At 45.6% G+C, this 22,255-nt stretch overlaps 1 protein-coding gene across 1 annotated transcript in view; it reads right to left on the bottom strand.

Moving 5' to 3' along the window:
- LOC144934134 (anthrax toxin receptor 1-like) overlaps positions 1-22,255 on the bottom strand; it is a 66,104-nt gene that overhangs the window by 13,633 nt on the left and 30,216 nt on the right. The window contains exons 12-14 of the mRNA XM_078859597.1: positions 18,953-19,031; positions 6,401-6,496; positions 1,428-1,478 (exon numbers count right to left, since the gene is read on the bottom strand). Coding sequence (XP_078715723.1) covers positions 1,428-1,478; positions 6,401-6,496; positions 18,953-19,031 — 226 coding nt within the window. The remainder of the gene's footprint in view (positions 1-1,427; positions 1,479-6,400; positions 6,497-18,952; positions 19,032-22,255) is intronic.

Below are 22,255 nucleotides of genomic sequence, written 5' to 3'. Positions count from 1 at the left end.
ACTTTACCGAAATAACCAAGAAGATGAATCCCTGCAGTCACGAAAGCTTTGAATCGAAATTTGGGAAACACTCTGAAGTTATTTGTTTCCCCCGTGGGATTTAGGTCCAAATGACCATCTTGTTAGGTGACCGTCTTCCCTTGTTAGTTCATGTGAGATGTGGCGCGTTCCTGAGACCCCATATGTTACTCAGACAACCTTGGAAGCCAGCAGTGAAATGAAAACAACACGTGATATGCACTGTGCCAGCAGATTTCACAGGTTGAGCCAATAATTCCGAGCACAGCACTTAAAGAGGAATTTACAGGTGTTGGGAGATAATAATCTGTTAAAAACAAGTTGCTAGTGTGTTTGCCAAACCGTTAATTATAATCAAACGCCGGTCTTTCTCAAGAGCTGCCGTTAACAATGCGTGTGACACTCTATAACACATTTTCCTTTGTTCTGGACAAATTAAGATGTAAAGAGAAGCGAGTTGGTACGTGCCAATTATCTAGACAGCAAATCAAACACAACTCAAAATATAATTTTGCTTCACAACGATTGAGTTTGATTGATTTCGAGTGTATTTGATTTGTTACACGGGTTAACCCGTTTAGCCAGTTTCCCCTGCTAATTTACGCATCAATTATCGCGGGGGGGGGGGGCTTTCCCAAACTCAAGTCATCACGACCGTTTATCAATTTACTCTTTCCGTATTCAAATACAAATGACATCGCTCCACGCTGCACGTGCCTGATGATTGTGAAACGCATCGTACGTGACGCGCCGAGCAAATGCAGCTGTGTGGAACACGTGACACGTCTAAACGCACGCACGCACGCACACCGAGATCTCAATCACGATTTGAATCGGCGCTCTCTCTCTCTCTTCACGCGTGCAGCTTTGATTGCTTAGCTGCGTCACGCGGGTCAGGTTTAAGAATCATCGGGCACGGGCAGCGCGCGCGAAACGTCTTAATTTGAATGGGCAGTAAATTGGTAAACGCCACAGGACGGGAGTTTGGGAGTGGAATGTCGCGATAAAAAAATCGATATTTTTTTGCGCTCACGACCCGCGCGTCTAATAACCCGTGAAAGAATCAATATTGTTCAAACCACGCGTGTTGTGTGTGACAGGCGACAGGTTGACGTGACCACTTGCAGCCCACCCAGCACAGGTGCAAACGTCCACTGACATGTCAAACAAAATAAACGTAAACAGATGATTGAATCTCATCGTCACCCTGAATTGGATCATTTTAATTGCGAGTGTGTACGCGCTCCTTTTAAAACCGTGAAACCCACCCCAATTACAAAAAGGCTGCGTTGTCCGCCATGTGCGATGCGCGCATAGAAGTGGGTGCTGTCGATCAATTGAAACGAATATAAGAATACTGACCCACGTGTGTGAAATCGTGCGTTGAATGTCAATTTTAGGATCTTTACCTCTATCACTGGCGGAGGTGGTGGCGGCGGAGGTGGAATCGGCTTCACAACCTGTAGCAACAAGAACGGACATTGTACTGCTTCCCAGAATTCCACGCCATATTGTCATTATACAAGTTAAAAGTCGGGTTAAAAGGAATATCAAATAATTCCTGAATGTAACTCTTTTGTTGAGTGGTGCGTATGTTGCATGTATGCATGCGGAACTTCTTTCGCACCATATGTAAGCCAATCGTGCTAATCGGAGGTGCATCATCGTGCGTCAATAATTCTGAGAAGGGAAACCACCCCCCATATTATAGGTAACGTTTCGGCAACGGTCCTACTTCACAGCAAAGATATCCTGTGGAGATTCAATGGGAAAATTATTAAAGTGGCATTGGTTGAATTCAAGAAAATATTAAGCAATGTCTCAAAGGCCTTGTTTAGGCTTTTTGTGGTTTGTCCACGTATTCATAGATTTTTTATTGCGTAAATGAAATTGCATATTTATAAATAACGCAATGTGGATTGTGGTTATAAAACACATGTTTGTTTAGTAATTAATTTGCTTTTAAATTTCGATTTAAAGCTTTCGTGACTGCAGGGATTCATCTTCTTGGTTCTTTCGGTAAAGTCACGTAGAAGGGAAATAATAAAATAATAAAAATAAAACATAATAAAATAATATAAGTTTTATTTTTATTATTTTATTATTTCCCTTCTACGTGACTTTACCGAAAGAACCAAGAAGATTAATTCATTTGCTGATTATTATTTTGAAAAATAACTGTGGAGCTCTACATGTTTTTTTTTACCAATGTAAAGTGTGGCAGTATGTGGTTATGTAAAACGGTGTGTATCATGATCTATTGACTGCTGGAGGAATACCTTGCTAAGCTGTCGCCATCGCTCCGGATCTTTTGATGTAAGAATCCATCTTGCACCAGCACGCGAGCCGTATAAAATAATTCTCATCATAAGGGATAACTTTTTTTTTAAATTATCGTAATATGTGTTTTTATTGTGGACTTGTAAAAATGTAAATGTAAGTAAAATCAACATGTCCGGTGTTTGGTTATGTAAACGGTGTTATATAAAGTTTTTACATTTTTAGTTTCATAAGCTCCATATGAAATGGCGTCGTGTGCACCGATGTCTAACGAAGGCAGCCGTGGTTTACCACAAACGGTCAGCAGACGTGACTCAAGTGCCCAACGACTACACTTGCCCACGACCTTGACTGCTGGCATAACAAGCCTATTTACCACCACCTCGCAGGAAACACTTTAGAGCTATAGTTACCAGCACGCTGTTAAGTGTGGCAAAATTAATCAACTAAAACTAAACTATAAATAACATTTATTTCCAGAATTTATTTTACCAGACGAGGCCCACTGAGCTATGCATCTCTTTTTCAGAAGCGACCTGTTCACAAATGACGGCTCAATGAAGTGGCTTATCACGTGGCAATTTATAGCAGTCAAATACTCCAAACGCGTGTTTTATTAATTGTGGCGGGAAAAACCCGAGGACCCGGAGAAAAATCCACGCAACCACGGGGAGAACATGCAAACTCCAAATATACAAGTATCAGGGTCGGGATCAAACCCACGACCTCCTGTATACCAGGCGAGGTAGTTAACATCTTGCCACCGTGGCGAGATGGTGGCATCGTCACGGAGCATTGTTGCCTTTGTTGGAGGCATTTGGTGCCTGCTGTGGAAAGTTAGCCGCGCTGGGCATCATCGGCAAATGAACGTGTGTGTTTTATTTAAAGTGGCGATTTGGAGTGAGTACACTCTCCCCAGTCGGGCACTCGTGAGCCGTTCAGGGTTCAAGAGCATCGGCTAACTTGAGCTGACGTGCTTAGGCTAAAATGCAGACTTGCCAAATGCCCAATGAATTCTCTCCGCTGATTTGCATTGGGATCGCAACCCCCTAGATCTTTGAGGCGCAGTGACGTGGATGGCGTTAATAAATGTTGGACTTCAGATGTACATTGCAAATCTACACAGTCTATGTAATGTGAGCAATTGCTGTTGTATTTCTTTATCAGTTGACAAAAAAAATGTAATCTCGTTTTTTTGCATGTATTTTTCAGGAACTGAACGACAAATATTTTCCACACGGACCTGGTTATCGGCAGTAAAAAAAAATATTCGTAAAACCATATTAAATATTTCTAGAAATACAATTTAAATTGTGCATCATTATGTTTTATACACGGCTATATTGTTTGTCCTTTCAGCAAAGGCACATTGACCAGCGTGGTGAAGTATGGTCAAACAACATGACCGATATGGCACGGGGGTGGGGGAGGATTTTAATTAATAATTATCATTAATAATTATTTAATGTGTGTGTGTGTGAATGCATATATTTGATTACACCCATCAAAATTGACTGGGAAAAACATCTGCCCTGGTGTAACAATGAGGGTTGAATTCCCCTCCTTAATTACGGGGATATAGATTGCAGTATAGTGCATGACCACGATCATGGTGTTCACAATATTGCAGTTATAGCTATGATGATAGTATTTCGTATTAAATACAATTCATGCACCTTCATGTGTATTAACCATTGAAAATCTGTGAACTGTCAAAATGATGATTTTAGATGTATTTTTTATATTAGTAAAGCTGTGTGATGCTAAGTATGGATGAGTACGGTATTTACCGTGTACATAAATTATGCACCGTATGTACATAATGCGCAATGCCCATTTTTCTAAAATAAACCACTGACTCTTTATGAACCCGCAAGATCGTATAATTCCACTACAGTAAGCGCAAGCCAAAAATCTGGCAAAGATTCAACGGAAATCTGGCATGGAAAGCACTCCTTTTAAAAATGGGTCAGTCTGCACAAATATAGGAGAGTACACAATTTGCAATCTCATCAAGAGTCGTGACCATTTTTGTGGTAGCTCTTCGTAAATATAAGGGCACCACTAATTACAAAACAACAAAAAAAATCTAACATTTTATAATTACTTTACTCCTCTTGGTTTTTTTTATTTTTTTCCATTTTTCATTTTGCTCCGCACGTTGTATAATCTTGCTGTCCTGCAGCAGCTTGAGCGAGCCGATGATGCATTTGCCGAGAGACTCGGTGGCTCTTTCTTTAAGATGGTTTGTTTAATCGCAAGCTAACTGGGGCTAATGGAGGTGGCAGACTGGGAGGTATCTTGCAGTGAAATGTATCACTTCTCCACCAGCTGTTCAACCCATCTGTTCCCCACCGCAAAACGGATGCGCTCCGGTCAACGCTAATGCATTCCACGCTGGCAACGCCTTCGTTCATGGGCACACCTCGCCGGCCTGGTCGTTGCCAGCTTCCTGGCCGGGTCTTCACGCGAGATTCGCGCATTATCGATGCCTCGCTAAACTCCCCCGTTTTCTTTTTTTTAAATCCTTTATATTAAGTTCACTTGCTTGCTTGCTTGCGCGCTTACGACCGTGCAAATCTTTCGGTCGTTTTTTAACCCATTTCCCGTGATCCAATCGAGCTGACATTTTGCACACAGACTCGTTGTGCGTGACAATTTATTTTCGTGAAATTTTTTTTCCATAACTTTACACTTTTTAGGAAAAAAAAAATTACATTTAATTACCAATTTCTTAATAGGTGGTAGGCAATCATCTGACCCATAGGTGGCAGCCATCTCAAGCCAGAGGACGAGAGGACTCTAGCCGCCACGCATATAAAGGATTTATAGTGAAAAACTTTGTTTTTACGGGTTAATTTTTTTTTGTCTGAGCGATCGGTTGTGTTGCACGTGCGTAATTATTGACTTACGCTAGCACTAGTTCCAGCGGGCCTGCCCTCCTCCCCCTGCCCCCCACCATTGCATTCGACGCGGGTTTGCTGAGAGGTTGAGAGGTGCAGTGCTTGGGGCTCAATGCGAGGAGGAGGAGGAGGATATACACACCACGTGGGAGCTACATTTTTTGCCACGTAAAACAAAATGTGAACAATGACCGAAGTTCTTTTCGAATTCATTATTTAGGGTAGTTTCTCAACTCAATCTCTTGCCACCCACCCCACCACCATGGTGGGGTCTACGTAGTTTAAATATGGTACGATAATAATGGAGTGTTTATACCAAATCCATAGCAGGCGTCGTAAGTGCTACATCTCCAAAATTGGCCCTTTCATGAAGCTAAGATATTTTTTTGTCAGGAATCCACCAGAAAACATATTTTCAACGTGTCAAACTTAACCATAGCATGTTTAAGCCTGCAACCATGGTGTTCTCGCATTGTGCTTTGTTACACACTGACCTTTGAAAAAGAATCTCGTAAAACGTTTTACTAGTGCAGCCATTTCTATTTGGCAGCAATCGTCGGGCAGTAAACGGGTGAATTATCACATTACAAGCCAAGCCCGTGCAGGAACACACGTAGGGTGTTGGGCAATAGGGCAGAAAATATTTCTGGTAACTGTTCTGCCAGTGAGACTTAAATTATTGGCATCCAAGTGTTTACCATAACCTTACTGACATTCATCTCAGACTATTATTTTTAGCATTATTATTTTTAATACATTTTCAAACGCATTTCTCTGGATTGCCGCCTAAATTTTTTTTTTTAATAACGGGTGCTGTGTAATAATGGATGCTGACAAGACACCCGCGGTCATGACGGACGACAAAGCGGCAGCCAAAAATGAGGGCAGACGCCCGAGACTGAATCCGTCGCAGAGAGACGCAGCGACGAAATCGCTGGCCCTGCAGAAACCCGACGAATTGTTTTCTCGCATAACCGCGATTGCCACGACTTGGGGGGCGGGGGGGGGGGGTGCAGCCTTCATCCAGCAGTAGATATAGAGCACGGCTCATGATCTGCCGACCAGTTTTGCTCGGTGTTAAAGGCTGCTTGATATTGCACCGCGTGATCGCTTTTACTTGACCAAGGTGACGGCTTGAAGAAGGGGGGGATTGTGGACATGGGGGGGGGGGGGGGGGTAGGGAGGGGGGGGCTACTCACAATGGTGCAGCAGAGAGGGAGGAACCACCAGAGCAGGACGACTGCCACCAGCAGCAGGATGACGAGGATGGCGATGAGAGCGATTATCCCGTTCGACTGTAACGAGACGCGTCGCGCGCACGCGTCAAAGAACGTCAACTGCGGCCGCGCGGTTCGTACGGCGATGACGCTGGGCTCGATGGTGCACACACATCCCGTCTTTGTTCGTGGCGGCAAAATGTAGTTGTTTTCTTTCGTTGGTATTTTTTGTTTTTCCTCGCGTCTGTAGGGGTCTGTTCACCGAAGCTCAAGGTTTGCGTTGGCTTGAGGTGAAATCGTTCTTCGAAGCGATGTTACACCCGTAAGGTGACGGATCCGTTCATGCCGTCGTTTATTGCTTCAGCGATTCGCTGGAAGTCGCATCGTTGAACATTTAAAGGAAGTGTGCGTTCGCAGAGCCACGTCCAGTTTTGATACATTTACCGAAATATCGATGTTAAACAATTCAGTCGATTAAACGGACAAGCAGCTTTTCTAATATGCGTAAATCCTCATCTTTAAAGGCATACGATTCACAGAAATTTCACAATTTGACGTTTTCGTTGGAGACACGCATTGTGCTTCAGCCTGCAAACATCTGCACGAAACAGCAACAGATTTAAAGTATCGTTTCCCTCCCAGTGAGAATCTGTTTTCTGCAGCAATGTTTTTCTCGCACTAAATTCCCAGAGTGGCTTTGCCTAAACAATGACTATTCAAAGAAACTCATGAAAACATTTGCCATATTGTTTCCCATTCTTATTTAGATTTCGTCTAAAAGTAGCCGCACGCCAACAAAACAAAAATTTCAGTGCTTGCGTAACTTACCAAATATCCTGTTTACGAAGAAATCACGTCAATTAGTTGGTCCGCACAAGTCACAAAGTAGAAAAGAGACCGCTGAACATTCTAATCAATTTCAGCCAGCGAGTAGGGAACGCTATGCTCTCTTGGCTCACCTTCTTACCCGGGCGGCGCGCTCGTGATGCGACGACGACGATGACGACTCCCCGCGCATGAACGCGCTCGCGAGTGAATGAACGCGGCGCAAGAAAAACAAACCAGGGCGGGGGAGGGGGGCACATCACCCACGATACCTTCCAGCGGTGCCATGACCCTTGCGTTCACTGGCCTCAGCCACTCGTCTCCCCCCCCTCCCTCCCTGCCTCGCTCCTCCAAACACCGCACCAGCCCCACCTTCCCCTCCTCCCTCCCCAACTACCCACTTCCAAATGTGCCGCTTCTGCTTCTGCTGCTTCTCAACCTCACAATTCCCCGCTACTCACCTACCTCCCCCACCACCACTCGAGTGCCACCTTCTCGGGCACCGCGACCAGCGAATTCCCCTCGGGGGGGGGGGGGGCACCCACGTCTCACCCGCCGATCGGTCACGTGTGCGCGCGCGCGTCGTGCACACGTGCGCACGTGCGCGCGCGTCGTGCACACGTGCACGCGCGCCACGGCCCAGGGAGCTCGTCAATCTGGTTGCGGCGAGTGAATCGCGGCAGGCATGAGGGGGGTAGAGGGGTAGAGGGGGGTGGCGTTGCAGCCTGAGACGCGATCGTAACCCAAGCGGCAATGCCTTACTCAGGCAAGCGCAGGCGGTCGCAACGTTTGCGAGGTTTGTTTGCGTTTAGAACAAAAAAAAGATCAAATTGGGCACCGCCCGCACCATCATCTTCCGTACCACCACCACCACCACCCCTGCCCACCCTCCCAATAACCCTTTACCACTTCCCCGTGCACCCCCCAACGCTGCTGTGTGTTGTTAATGCCCTCGAGATATCGTTCCATAGAGCGCCCAACTGTAAACCGTGCAGTAGGTTCATCTTGTTACATGACATCATGTCACATTCTCCCTCATGTCATTAACTTGTTTGTATGTTGTTTTTTTTTACTTGCTTTGTCCGTACTCTCGAGTTATTACACAAATGTGTCTCTCGATAATTAACCCAAAAGAGCGTTATAAACTTGAAGTGTTTATTTCTCTTGAAGGCACAGACGTGCAGCTTTAAAAGAGAATGGCCTGCAACTGTGTTGAGTGGAATGACATCACCCTAAACGCTGACAGGCCCAACACCCATTAACAAACACGCAACTCTTTTAAATTAATGTCGTTTTACATCAGCACCTTATATTAGCGTACCGTTGTTAATCTATGTCAGTAACATTAAGCAATTGAGCCAAAATTCATAATTAGAACATATAGTTCATTTTAAAAATAAATAAATGGCAGAGTCGTAACGATTAAGTGCATAAGGATGGAATCCATCGTAAATATATTTCATTGGTCCTATGAATAAAAACATAAATACGTCTTTTTGGTGATTATGAATCTCACGTGATGATAATGCCGTTGGAAGCATTGATAGTGAGGCACAGGCAACCGCTCAAGATGAATTTCCGATTTGACACACACGTACGAATAAGCGCTTAAATATCCTATCTGCTCCTTCATGAACATTTGTATAATTGGCCGCACATATGTTTGTGCGAATGAGCGCGAGCCTCCTCACGGTACATTAAAGAAATATATAAAGACAACCTCCCACCCCCCCCCCCCAAATAAATAAAGAAACAAAAATAAAAATTGTTGATGGGCGTTAACATCGCGCAAGCGACGTGTGGGATGCACCCATCAGGTGACGTTACGCGTGGCCTTTTCGCGGTGAGCTGAGCGGTTCTGACTTGGATGCCGGGCTTGGGCGGGCGAGACGTCGTCTCTTCACAACGTCAGGGACACGGGGAGCGCGCGATCCGCCAGTCGTCGGCCAGCGGAGTTGCGTTGCGGGGCCCAGGGTCCGGGCGGTGGAGTTGGAGGTGGTGTTTGGTGGAAACGTCCTCGGCTCGAGAAAATAAAAAATTAACCCGTAAAAATTAAGTTTTTCACTATAAATCCTTTATATGCGTGGCATCGGTTTTATTTTATTATTCATTTCTGTTTTTCTTGAGTAAGATTTTCATTTTTATCACATTGGTATTTTAAATAAAATATGAAATTGTTTTTTTTCCTAAAAAGTGGAAAATTTAGGAAATTTTTTCCACGAAAATAAATTGTCACGCACAACGAGTCTGTGTGCAAAATGTCAGCTCGATTGGATCACGGGAAGTGGGTTAAAAAACGACCGAAAGATTTGCCTGGTCGTAAGCACGTAAGCAAGCAAGCAAGTGAACTTAATATAAAGGATTTAAAAATAAAAATCGCTTTGTGGAACCGGTCGCGGTGGAGGCGCCGTTTGCCGAGTCTAGAGCGCTGTCGAACGGCGCACAATCGACAATCCCGCCACCCACCCCGTCATAATATTTATTCCTCGTGAGAATGCCGCGTGCGCCAACATCGTCGTGCGTTGCGGCGGCGCTTAATGGACCCGCGTTACGGTATTTGCGTTTTTTTTTTTAACGTTGAATGGGGGACCCATGTCTCGTACGGAGTGCCTTTGCCAGTAAGGTCTCTTGTCGCGCGTTTGCGAGGGACGTGATGATTGACATCATCCTTGCAAACGAGATTTGCATCTCGAGGAATTGTGCAGGTGAAACATTTATATATATGTAAATTTCATGACAAAGGAAATAAATTAAACGTCTGGTATTCCGGCAGCATTTGTTTAACAAGCCAGACTACTGATGAGACCGAGAAGGTAAAAACCGGCTTAAACAAATGCCACTTGGCAATGTGTCACAAGTCAAGTAGGCTATGTTTATATTTGTTCAATAAAAAATGGAGTGGAGCATTGGTGCAATCTTTTCTGTCAGGCGAGGCTTTTCATCAATTCTAGACAGTGTTGGCTTTGGTGTCATGTTCTGCATTTGAGGGACTCTGAGCTCTGGCTATGCACCTCCGAATTCTAAAAATATCCGTGTTACAAATTGAGTTTATTCTTACTATGACCAGCTGACTATGCTGTGGAGCTGGCGACCTGCTATGAATTTGCTTGCCAGACAGGATTAAGATTAGTGGCGAGTGAAATCTGCCAAACCAGTCTTGTACCCCACACACCACCGACTAGCACGGTTGGCTACGTATGGTGTGAAAGAAGTTCAATATACATACATTCAAAGATTCCCACATATAGCCTTCATTAGACTGCTGGGGCAAGTGCTGTTAGCGAGCACCTATGAAGGTCGGCACGGCACAGGAGGGGGTGGGTGACCAGCACCACGCCCGGCCGCCTTTGTCTCCCTAGAGGTGATGTTTACATACCTCACCAGGTACTCATGTGAAGCCGAGTCGACCTAGGGGAGGCCCAGGATCAGTTCAGATAATCGTCACTGGTGCTGGGCATGAGCGGGAATCGAATCCGTGTCGCCGGGTTCGTAGCGCAATACGCTAACCGCTGCGCCACCGCTCCCCATTCCATACACACCCTCCCCCCCTCACCCACCGCTCCATTATCCTCCCCAGTGTGGCAGATTAGGGACAAAGAACTCCCACGACCGACTGATACAGCTCGGGGAATCCCTCCGCACGGCGGTTTATTGGTAAAGGGCTGTACGTTTTTCTTTGTTGTCGATTATACTTAAACGTGATTGCAAACAGCTGCGCCGTGAAACAGTCTGGGAATGAACAAGTTTCTCTGTTTTTTTTTGTGAAAATCTAATGGAATGCGCAATATTTTTATTTTTACACAATTTTTTTTGTTGGGACCCATTATGTTGGCCCTCGTATATCACATCCGTCACGTGGACTAGTCGACAACTTCTGGATCTAACCACATAAGTAATTTATTGCACTTGGATTGTTTTTGTTACTTCATCTGCATTTTGATCCATCATTCATGTATTAATTTCAGTTTATTGAAAATGTCACCGTTGAATTATGAATACGTCCAATTATTTAGCGTGGAAACTGTGATCTTTGGAGAAGGAGCATTTTACAAAGGTCAAGAATGCTTTCAGAAGCCCCACGCTGGAATTTGACAGTCATCTGGGGATATATGGAGTGTCTCTGTGTGTGTGTGTAAGTAGTGGAGCAGGGCTGCACTGACTGTGCAGCCGGTAACGCAAGCCCATTCCCGGTCATGACTAACATCAGTGGCCATTCGTTGAACTTATCCTGGGTCTCTGCTAGGCTCGACTCAGCCTTGAATGAGTGTATGTATGTTCTTCTTGGTTCTTTCGGTAAAGTCACGTAGAATGGAAACAATAAAATAATAAAAATAAAACATAATAAAATAATTCTCACGACGTTTCGGCCACAACGCAAGCAGCCGTCCTCAGGTGGAGAGCAGGTCTGTCGAGTAGATAGTTGTGGCCGAAACGTCGTGAGAATTATTTTATTATGTTTTATTTTTATTATTTTATTATTTCCATTCTACGTGACTTTACCGAAAGAACCAAGAAGATGAATCCCTGCAGTCACGAAAGCTTTACATCGAAATTTTATTATGTTTTATTTTTATTATTTTATTATTTCCCTTCTACGTGACTTTACCGAAAGAACCAAGAAGATGAATCCCTGCAGTCACGAAAGCTTTAAATCGAAATGTATGTATGTTCTTTCGCACCGTACGTAGCCAACTGCGCTCATCGGAGGCACGGGGGAAGGACAACAAACTAAACGCAATAATCAGTTCTAAAGAAATGAATTTCCAATCTAGATTTAAGAGCGTGCATAGCTCCAGTCGCTTTCTAATATCGGGAGGAAGAGGCGTTCCAGACGGCCGCAGAAGCACATCCGAATGCACGCGATGCTGTGACTGCCGCCTTTGTTCCATGGCCAGCAGCCAAAATTTGCCGCTGCTGCACAAAATCGAGGAAGAGAGCCCGGAAACTGTGAACAGTCCCAGTCGAGCTGACCAAGGTGGCATCGCCGCGAGCGAGAGAGCGACCAGAGTGACAACCGCACTCCTTCCGCTGCGGCGATGGCGGCAACTCCTCTGGGCGTCTCCACGCCGGGTGCCGCGCTCTCCATCCGGCGCGCGGGGAATAGCCAAGCGTGGCTCCGTAATGAGCCGCCGTTATCCGTCGGCGTCCGAGCGCGGACAAAACTTTTTTCCCGGGAAGGGAAATGTCGCTTTGGTTTGGGGGTTTGACGTTCAGGCGTCCCCCCGATACCCCCCCCCACCACCCCCACCCTCCCTCCACACGTCCCAGAGGTCGAGCTTCGACCCTTCGACCCACCCTGGCCGTGACCCCAATGAGCCCTTCGACCCACCCTGGCCGTGACCCCAATGAGCCCTTTGACCCACCCTGGCCGTGACCCCAATGAGCTCTTTGACCCACCCTGGTCGTGACCCCAATGAGCCCTTCGACCCACCCTGGTCGTGACCCCAATGAGCGCTTCGACCCACCCTGGCCGTGACCCCAATGAGCCCTTTGACCCACCCTGGCCGTGACCCCAATGAGCTCTTTGACCCACCCTGGTCGTGACCCCAATGAGCCCTTCGACCCACCCTGGTCGTGACCCCAATGAGCGCTTCGACCCACCCTGGTCGTGACCCCAATGAGCCCTTCGACCCACCCTGGCCGTGACCCCAATGAGCCCTTCGACCCACCCTGGCCGTGACCCCAATGAGCCCTTTGATCCACCCTGACCGTGACCCCAATGAGCCCTTTGACCCACCCTGGCCGTGACCCCAATGAGCCCTTTGACCCACCCTGGCCGTGACCCCAATGAGCCCTTCGAGGCCAGAGCGTTCGAGGTGCACATCGCGCGCACATTCGCGTGCCCGATCAAGACGCTATTATTTAGGGAGCGCTGTGTAATATTGAAAAGCGTTTACCGTTGCTTGTGGTTGTTTTTTTTTGGCTGGCACCATCAATGGAAAGGCAAGGAGATTAAATCAAGCGAGTTAACATTTTAGCGTAATGTGTGGCTCTAATCTAATCAAGCTCATTATGAGTTCTGACTAAGAGGTTGCTACGTTGTAAATAAATTAAAGTGAATGGGCGTTATATTACCCCTGTTATGCTCGCGTAATATTTAGCACACGCGTTAAATAACTAACACCAGCAAATGCCTAGCGATGATTTTCATAAACATATTAATTATAACATAAATGAGCCGTTGCATATGATTAGAAATTCTTGGCAAGATAATTTTAATAAGTGACGACATGACCAAGTGAATAAATATTTGCAAGTAAAAACTAATTCGTTCGCGTAACATGCATCCGTGTACTTTAGCAAACTTTAGTGGAATGCATGGCTAAATAAAAAAAAATAACAATACCGAAGTCATTCATATACTTCATTATTTACGGGCACACGAATTTGCAGCCTCCTCTGCCCTGCGAGCTCGCGAACCCCGAGCTCGCTTTTCGATACCGACTGCTGAGCGAGAGGCAATCTAAATAGAGAGACAATTATCGCACGGGCCTTGTGGTAAGTGACGTGCGGTCATCGCAATAATACCGACAATTAACCTCTCATTGTGTCAATGTATTCATTGCGCAAGGTCTACGGTGGAACGCGCTGTGGCTCCCGGGCCAAAATTCCATACGCCGCGCGCGCCACGTCGCGTGCACGCGCGCGCGCACCCCCCAACCCACACGCACGCACGCGCGCCCGCACCGCCCCCCCTCCAACCCATACGCACGCGCGAGCGCGCGTGCACGCGCACGGACGTGTGCGTAAACAAAAATCTCACATCAGCGCCATAATGAAATAATTAGCTGATTAGGCTGCAAACAGCGTCGTAATTAAGGCCTCGTTAACCACAGCATTTTAACGAGGTGCAATTTCCAGCGAAGCTGCTCATTAAAATAAATTAGTGTTCCGAGGCGGGTCGCTTTCCCGCCGCATAATAAGAGCATATTATTTCACAGCGTGTTAAAATTATTTCAGAGCCGCGTGCACCGTTTGCTAACTGGGGGCTCTTAATGACTGATGCGACTGCAAATGCTACGTCGCTGTCTGGTTCATCCTCGCTTGCACACGCACTTGCATTTAGGCGATAATTTACCGTGTAACGTCTCCAAGCGAATCCTCCGTTCGCCAGCGCAAAACTCTTATAGCGTCCAATGAGTGCATCGGCATCGTTGCGATTGCAATCCGCACCGCATGAGTAACATAGTTGATTTTCAGAGGCTAAAACTACAGACCGCTGGAACACAAGTTAACAAGTTTAATGCCGCACTGTGTGGCTGGCCAAAAAATGTAAGAAGTGAAAATATTAAAATGTGTGCAATGCAACTCTCTATTGACCAGTGTTTGTGCAGCAAAAAAGTTTTCCTCCATTGCATCGTGTAAAAAAATCCAATTATTTTACATTAAGTTGTTGGTAAATTAAATATTAAACAGTACATTCTTTGCTTCAGATTTGAACACTGCTGATGAGCTCACATAATCACATTGCATAATAAATATATGGCCCTGACAAGCAAACCAGAGCTCTGCCAATGTTCATATTAATTGAGATTTTCCCCAAAGAATTAGCCGCATGATGTGCAAACATCTTAATAACTCCCTTAACCGCCAGACTCCAAGCATCACGAAGTCGATTGAATGTAATGCGTTTAGTGGAAATTAATAGTCCCCACGAATTTCACTTGGAATGTAGGAGAAAGAAACGTTTTTTTAAAGGAGGGGGAACTTTTTTTTTGGTATTTTGACAACAAAAAAATCCAGACATTTACTTTTGTCCAAGTGCTGCAAACAAATGGGAGATTCAGACGGAGGGCACGCTGGGCGCTCGTGGCAGCGTGGAGGTTAAGTGCACCTTGCGAGAGAAAAGTCACGGCAATTTCGTGTAAATCCCTCGCCTGTCTCTGCCGTGGCAGTGCTAATCTGGCTTCGCGTAGTGGCAGAGCGCGGCGCTTACAGGAAAAGCGCGAAGGCTAATTTGCCCCGATTTGTTACGCCGCAAAAAGCACAAAACAACAGAGCTCGTTGGAGCTCCGCGAGCCTATTAACTTTGCAAATGCTCCCAATCAACGTGCGCGGTCGTTAGGCCAAATAAAATCCCGGTTTGGTCCTGGTCAAAGTATTCTCTCTGCTCCTGTGAGTCTCTCGTGGTGCGCCGATTGTTAAATTAATATCGTGAAATAAAACACCGTATTTTCATTGTAAAATTAGGATGCATTAATTTTATCGCGAGCATAAAAGCGATAAATCTGGAGAAAATTATATTTAAACATGGTCATTATGTGTTCAATTTAGTTTAAATCCTTTGGTACGAAAATAAATTGAATTTTCAATGAGTTCATTATAATAGTGTTGAATAATTAATTCGATTGGATGGCTCTTCCAAGGCTCTGTTGTAGTAGGGAAACAAATTAAGACAATGTTCCTCTAAAGCTAAAACTGCACATGCATAATCACTTGTTTAAACAAGCAGCGCACAAGAACTGGCCCGCGTGAGTTGTATTACAATTGAGCAGCAAGTGTAAACTTTTAACAAATATGTAACACGGTACATATTCAGTCACGTAGACTCTATAAGCCACAAATAGCATGAGTTTGATTAACCCTACCGCAAACAATAATGTTGCTAAATGGAGCTGAATGAATTTTAAAGTTTTGCAGATTTAACATCCGACCGTTGACGATGCAGTGTTTAATATGAATAAGACAATTCATTGACATTACACCTGGCACTGCCCATTTCCTATTATTTTTTCATCTTGGCCTTAAAAGGCATGACTCCACTCTGGGCTGTACGATACACCATCGTATGCTTTCGCCATTCTCCAGGTGCCATTTAACCACCTTGCTTCGGGCTCACAGTGAGGAGGCTGAAGCGTTCACGCCTTTCTGTCGAGGCTGCGATGGTCAGAGAGGTTCCGTCAATATTTGTTCAGAGAAACCGTGGGCTAATACAATCTACCTTCCAATGTCTCCACACTCGTTGGCCATACCATAATGACATGTCTCGTCACATCAACAAGAAAGCTAATTCTTAGGTTTTTTCGGTAAAGTCACGTAGGTAAAACATACAAATTTTAAAATTTTAATGTTTTACCTACGTGACTTGACCGAAAAAACCTAAGAATTAAAATTTTAATGTTTTACCTACGTGACTTTACCGAAAAAAACCTAAGAATATGAACCCTTGCAGTCACGAAAGCTTCAAATCTAGAAGAAAGCAAATATCAGCAAGTGAAAAATCAGAAGAAAGGGTATCCCCCCTCCCCCCTCGGCGACTTAATTGAAATAATGAATATCTCATCGGATGTAATTGATATCACGAGTAGCAAACAATTTGGCGCAATGTATTAATCATCGACTATTCCTAGAGGACCTTGTTAAAAAATATACACGCGGGCGTTTGACAGCTGGAGTGCAATTTTGATTAATATTTTTCGGTCTTAAGCACAATTTCGGTAATGTACGTCGACTTGAACGGTGGGAAGAGGGTGCCCGTCCGTGCGCTCGTGCACTCGGAGGTAACGATGGAAGGCAATAGCAACAACAACAAGAACAATAAAAAAAATAATACGCGGGGCCTTGTCCGAGATATCGCAGCACGGCACTAATGTGATGTAAATCACCTTGTCATCTGTCAGGCTGCTTAGCTGGTGTTCCCGTACGCACGCACGCACGCAGACTGGCTCGTTTCTGAAAATTTGCGTCTCGAAATCGCTTGTTGCTGTCAGGCCTCGTTGCAGTGTTCGTCACTGGGTCCCCTAACCCCCAGCCCCCTCGCCCCCCCCCCCACCCCCCCCTCGCCCCCCCCCCCCACCCTTTTTCTTTGCATATCTCTGTATGTGTGTGCGTTTATGTCTTTGTGTACATGGAATACGAGTACGCATGTTTGCGAGTGTGTCTGTGTATTTATGCCTCTGCGTGTACGTGCATGTGTACATAGCGTGCGTGTATGTGTTCATGTGTGTGTGTGTGTATTTCGTGCGTGTGTATTTGTACGTGGACGTATTTTCATGCAGTGCCTGTATGCGTTTGAGCGTGTATATATATAGTGTCTGTGAATGTGCCTGTTTGTATTCTCATCCGTGTATGTGTGTACACGTGTGTTTGGAGAGTGTGTGTATATGTGTATGTGCCTTGTGTGTATGAATCATGTGGTGGCAGTGGTGTCGTGGTTAGTGCACTCCGCTATGAACCCAGCGACGTCAATTCCAGGCCATGCACAAAGTCAGTGGCATGTAGTATCTAAACCAATTCTGCGATCTCCCTGGGTAGACACACCCTAAAATGAAAACTGGTATTCTGGTCTGTTAGGATCAGCACTGGGCAGAGCAAGCCACAGAGCAGAAATTGGTCCCACCTAAGGTAGCAGCAACACTTTAGTTACGCCGTTCTATTTTACACGGCTAATATACGTGCATTATACTGGTAGGAACCTCCTGGTTACACCAGCCCACAGGGGATTATTGTGTCCGTCCGTCCGTCGTGCATCCAAAAATGGGAGGGGTGGGGCTGGGTGGGGAGGGGAGGGTGGGGAGGGGCTGGGTGGGGAGGGTGGGGCTGGGTAGGGGGTGGGAGAGGTGGGGCTGGGTGGGGAGGGGCTGGTCACCCCGTGGTGCCCTTATAAAACTCAACGTTTAACCTACTCACGCCGGCTTGTGCCCGCCCTCACAGTCGGCCATATTTGCGGAATACACCACGCTGCCGTTGACCCTGGCCATTGACCGAGCAACCCAACGTTCCTACCAGCTCCCTCCGCAGGAATGTGTTTCCATCGGCCACTCATTTCAAATGGCTCTCAAACAATTCGATGTCATTGGCCACGTAAAACTAATTTGAACTACCAAAGTTACGCTGCCTCTTGTGGCGCTGCCACGTGAGGCTTTTACATCTGGATTGAATACTCATTCCGTTGGAACTGCTTTGTGTGTTTAGTTTGTTGTCCTTACACCCCCGCACCTCCGATGTGCACGGCTGGCCCCGATCTGCACGGTTGGCTACGTACGGTGCGAAAGAAATTCAACATACTAACATCTCATCACACTTCTCACGAGCGTACCCACATACTCAAGAGTGTATTATTATGATGAAGCACTCATAGTGTGAGCATTTACAAATAATTTCCCCCCAACGTTTAAAATATGTATATCGCTTTTACTTCCCTACTACACACGGCACGATGAAGGGGGAAGTGGTGTGTCATCCTTACGCCACTTGATTTACCAGCAAATAAAATGGTCTGCTGTCGATAAAGTTTCTATGGCACTGTCGATGAATCTGTATTAAGGCTGGCAGCGCCTCTGTTTTTTCCTATTTTTGTATTTGACTAGGTAAGGCCCACTGAGCTACATAGCTAATTTTCAGAAGCGACCTGGCCACAAATGATAGCTCAACGAAGTAGCTTATCACGTGGAAATGTATAGCAGCGAAATACTCTTCAACGCACGTTTCTAAATGGAGGGAAAAATTAGAGGACCCCGAGAAAAATCCATGCGACCATGGGGAGAGACAGAGAGAGAGAGGCGTCAAGGTAGGGCTCAAACCCGCGACCTCCTGCATAACTGGCGAGGTAGTTAACATCTCGCCACAGCGGTGCCCACAAAATACAAACAAACACATTGTCCTCGGAGACATTGTTGCTGCTTTCTACTGAGCTGAAGCGATGCGCGTGGATTTAACGCACGACACGTTCAGCCGTTGTCACCGTCGTTTTTATTTTTCGTTACTCACGCATTTGGCGGCAGTGATGGTGGTGGAGCTCGTCAGGAAGGACTGCCCCTCGTTGATGCTGACCTGCAAATGAACCGTCCTGTGGAAGTCGGCGGAGAGGGGAGGGTGGGTTGGTGGTGGTATTTGGGAGGACAGAACAAATGCGAGCATCAGCCAAATGTCCCCGTCACTGGCCCCAGTTCAAGCTCACTTCCCCCAGATGTACGCAAACATTTTGGTACGTTAGTTGATTGTCTTCCTCTTCCCGCCTATCCGATGCTTCTTTTGCACACTTTTAACATTTAGCTCCATTGCTTTTTTGTCAATGTCAGTTTTTGTTCCGTACGTCAAAATGATTAACGCACACACCGATTAAATAAGGACATGCTATTGAACGCATTGAAAAACGACTGAACTTATGCACGCCTGATGGCCGGTGGTCGGGAAAGACGTCAGTGGCAGGCAAAGGACAAAGGCCTCCCAGCGTCCGTCAATATACTCTTAGTTCTTTCGGTAAAGTCACGTAGGTAAAAAATGAAATTAAAATTAATAAAAATAAAATAAAAATCACGACGTTTCGGAGGCAACACAAGTCTCCGTCATCAGGTGGGACCGTCACAGCCAGATTTGCTGCATCAAGGTTTTTCTGCATCAACCTTGATGCAGCAAATCTGGCTGTGACGGTCCCACCTGATGACGGAGACTTGTGTTGCCTCCGAAACGTCGTGATTTTTTTTTTTTTTTTATTTTTTTTTATTTTATTTTTTACCTACGTGACTTTACCGAAAGAACTAAGAGTATGAATCCTTGCAGTCACGAAAGCTTCAAGTCCGTCAATATCTCTCACGGTCCCCATGATATCACAACGCATTGAGCAGCTCCTGCACATTGAGCTGATCTCACGGCTTCATCTCAACGGGAGAGTCATCCCGTCAGAGGTGTTCTCTCTATTGCCCGCTGTTCCGTCACAAGCCAAGCATCATCCATCTCTTCTTGCAAGATGTCCCGCGACAGCTCACTTGCGTTGCTTCATGTCTGTGGCCTTTTTAAATTTGTAATTGTATCTCAGAAATTGCTGCCCTCTGACAAAAAATTGATTAAGAATAATCTTCATGATCATCATAGCAATCAAGGAATTGCCGACAATTATGTTGCAATCTGGAGCTCATGCAATGTTTTGTTTCACTGATTACATTTCTCCACTTTCTAAGAATGTTTCCAGCCTTATCCCAACAAAAAGCGGGACATTTTTTGCGCGTGATTTTGCAATTAACATTTAGCAAAATATTCCCAGCCCTTTTTGCAAACAGAGCACAGAATAATAATAAGAATTTCGCAAATATGTCTATTTAGATTTAGATTTTCAGCACATCGTGACGCTGGAGCACTGGCCACCTTGGGTGATCTCGACAAGCCATTTTGAGGGCGATGTCTCTATGATCACAAACAAACAAACAAAAAACCCGCGCTTTTGGTGCGATTGCGATTGATCAGCTTGCTATAAAAACGCTCGGGGAATTCGTTGCATCGGGGCGACGAGAAAAAACAAAACGTTAATCGCCGGGGGTTAACGACTGAGCCGTGAACACGAGTGTCGCAGCTTGGCCTGGCCACGGAGCAGACAATCAAACCAAATCAGAGAAACCCAGAAGGTCTCACCGAGCTGGTAACGAATGAAACTCAGAAGTCAAATTTCAAAAACAAAAAAATCTGTTCGCGGCCGGCAACGGCAGTCCCTGCCGGGCGGAGCACGTCACGTAACGCTGGCGAGCGCCCAAGTGCCTCTATCGGGAGCCAAAATGATCAGCGGAACTGACTTCCTGTCGCTGTTCCGACATTTCCTCTCCATCTGTCCTCCGCTTCGAGATGCGCGTGTTGGGGTACAGTGCGGCCGTGCCACCGGTGGCGCGGTGACATGTCTCCCCTGCGCCATCTGCTCCGTGGCCGGGCCAAGCTGCGACACACTCGTGTTCACGGCTCAGCCGTTAACCCCCGGCGCCCGCACTAACGTTTTGTTTTTCTCGTCGCCTCGAGATGGCAACGAATTCCCCGAGCGGGTTTTTATAGCAAGCTGATCACTCGCAATCGTACCAAAAGCACGCGGGTTGTTTTTTTGTTTGTTTTTTTTTGGTTTGTTTGTTCGTGATGTTTGAGCCATTGCCGTCAAAATGGCTCGTCGCTTACCACCCAGGGTCGCCAGTGCACCCAACGATTTGCTTGAAATAGCGCGTTTTGGCTATATTTCAAATATGCAGCAATTGTAGTTGGGGTTTTTTTTATCAAGAAAAATATTGCGTTCAAGAAGGGAACCACAGTACGTTTCAAAGAGAATATCATTTTTTGAGGGGGAATAACAACGATTGTGGTGTGAGTCATCTACGGAATAATAAAAGTAAACATTAGGTGTGTATTTAAAACGGACGGTATATACGCTGAGATTTCTGCCCACGGTGGACAATTACCAAGGTGGACACCATCAATGGCTGGATACTGGTAGCATTTGCCACCCCACGTGGTACTGCCCTTGGCTCACAGGCTTTTGGGATAACCTTGTTGTTTTGCCAGTCTGTTAACGATGTGTTCCAAGAAAAATGTCCCTGCCCCCACCAAAGAAAACCGACTTTACTTGGAAATGTTTATTTCGCGGCCGAGCATTAAAGTACGACGACGCAGCGTGCATTAATGTGGCGGAAGCGTGGACGGTCAGCACTTTTTTTCGTCTCGTTGCAATGTTAAGAGCTTAAGAATATTTCCAACATACTTTCCATCCCCCCACCCCCTACCCCACCACTTATCACTTGCACAATGAGAGCCGCTGACGATGGCGCTTCAATGCAAATTGGCTAAACACTCGTCAGGAAATAAAAAAAATATATACGAAACTAACAAGTGTAAGAAATATAATGAAGTGCATAATCAAAAGTAAGAATTACTTCCATTTCGCCGAGACAGGGAGCAGCTAAGGAAGCGTGGCATCAAAATGTTTTAAACACGCATTCATTACACGCTTGTTGCAAGCAGACAAGGTTAGTTAAGGTTACAGCATTTTTAATGATCCAAAGATTAATTAACTGCTACCCAATGAAATCCCAAAGATTATTTTAAAGATTAATTGACATTCTTTTCTGTTGCACGTTAATTACATTAGTAACAAAGGGACTCGCAAAATGGTCCCGGGCCGTGAGGCTCATTTTTTTGGCTTCATGTTGCGAAGTTACGCTCCGCCTAAACGCGCGACAGCTAGAAACCTATACTCGTAGTTCTTTCGGTAAAGTCACCATGTAGGTAAAAAATGAAATTAAAATTAATAAAAATAAAATGATA

Source organism: Lampetra fluviatilis, chromosome 9, assembly GCF_964198595.1.
Source record: "Lampetra fluviatilis chromosome 9, kcLamFluv1.1, whole genome shotgun sequence".
Taxonomy (NCBI): domain Eukaryota; kingdom Metazoa; phylum Chordata; class Hyperoartia; order Petromyzontiformes; family Petromyzontidae; genus Lampetra; species Lampetra fluviatilis.
Note: the sequence above shows the minus strand (reverse complement) of the source record. Positions and strands in the feature narration are given on the sequence as shown.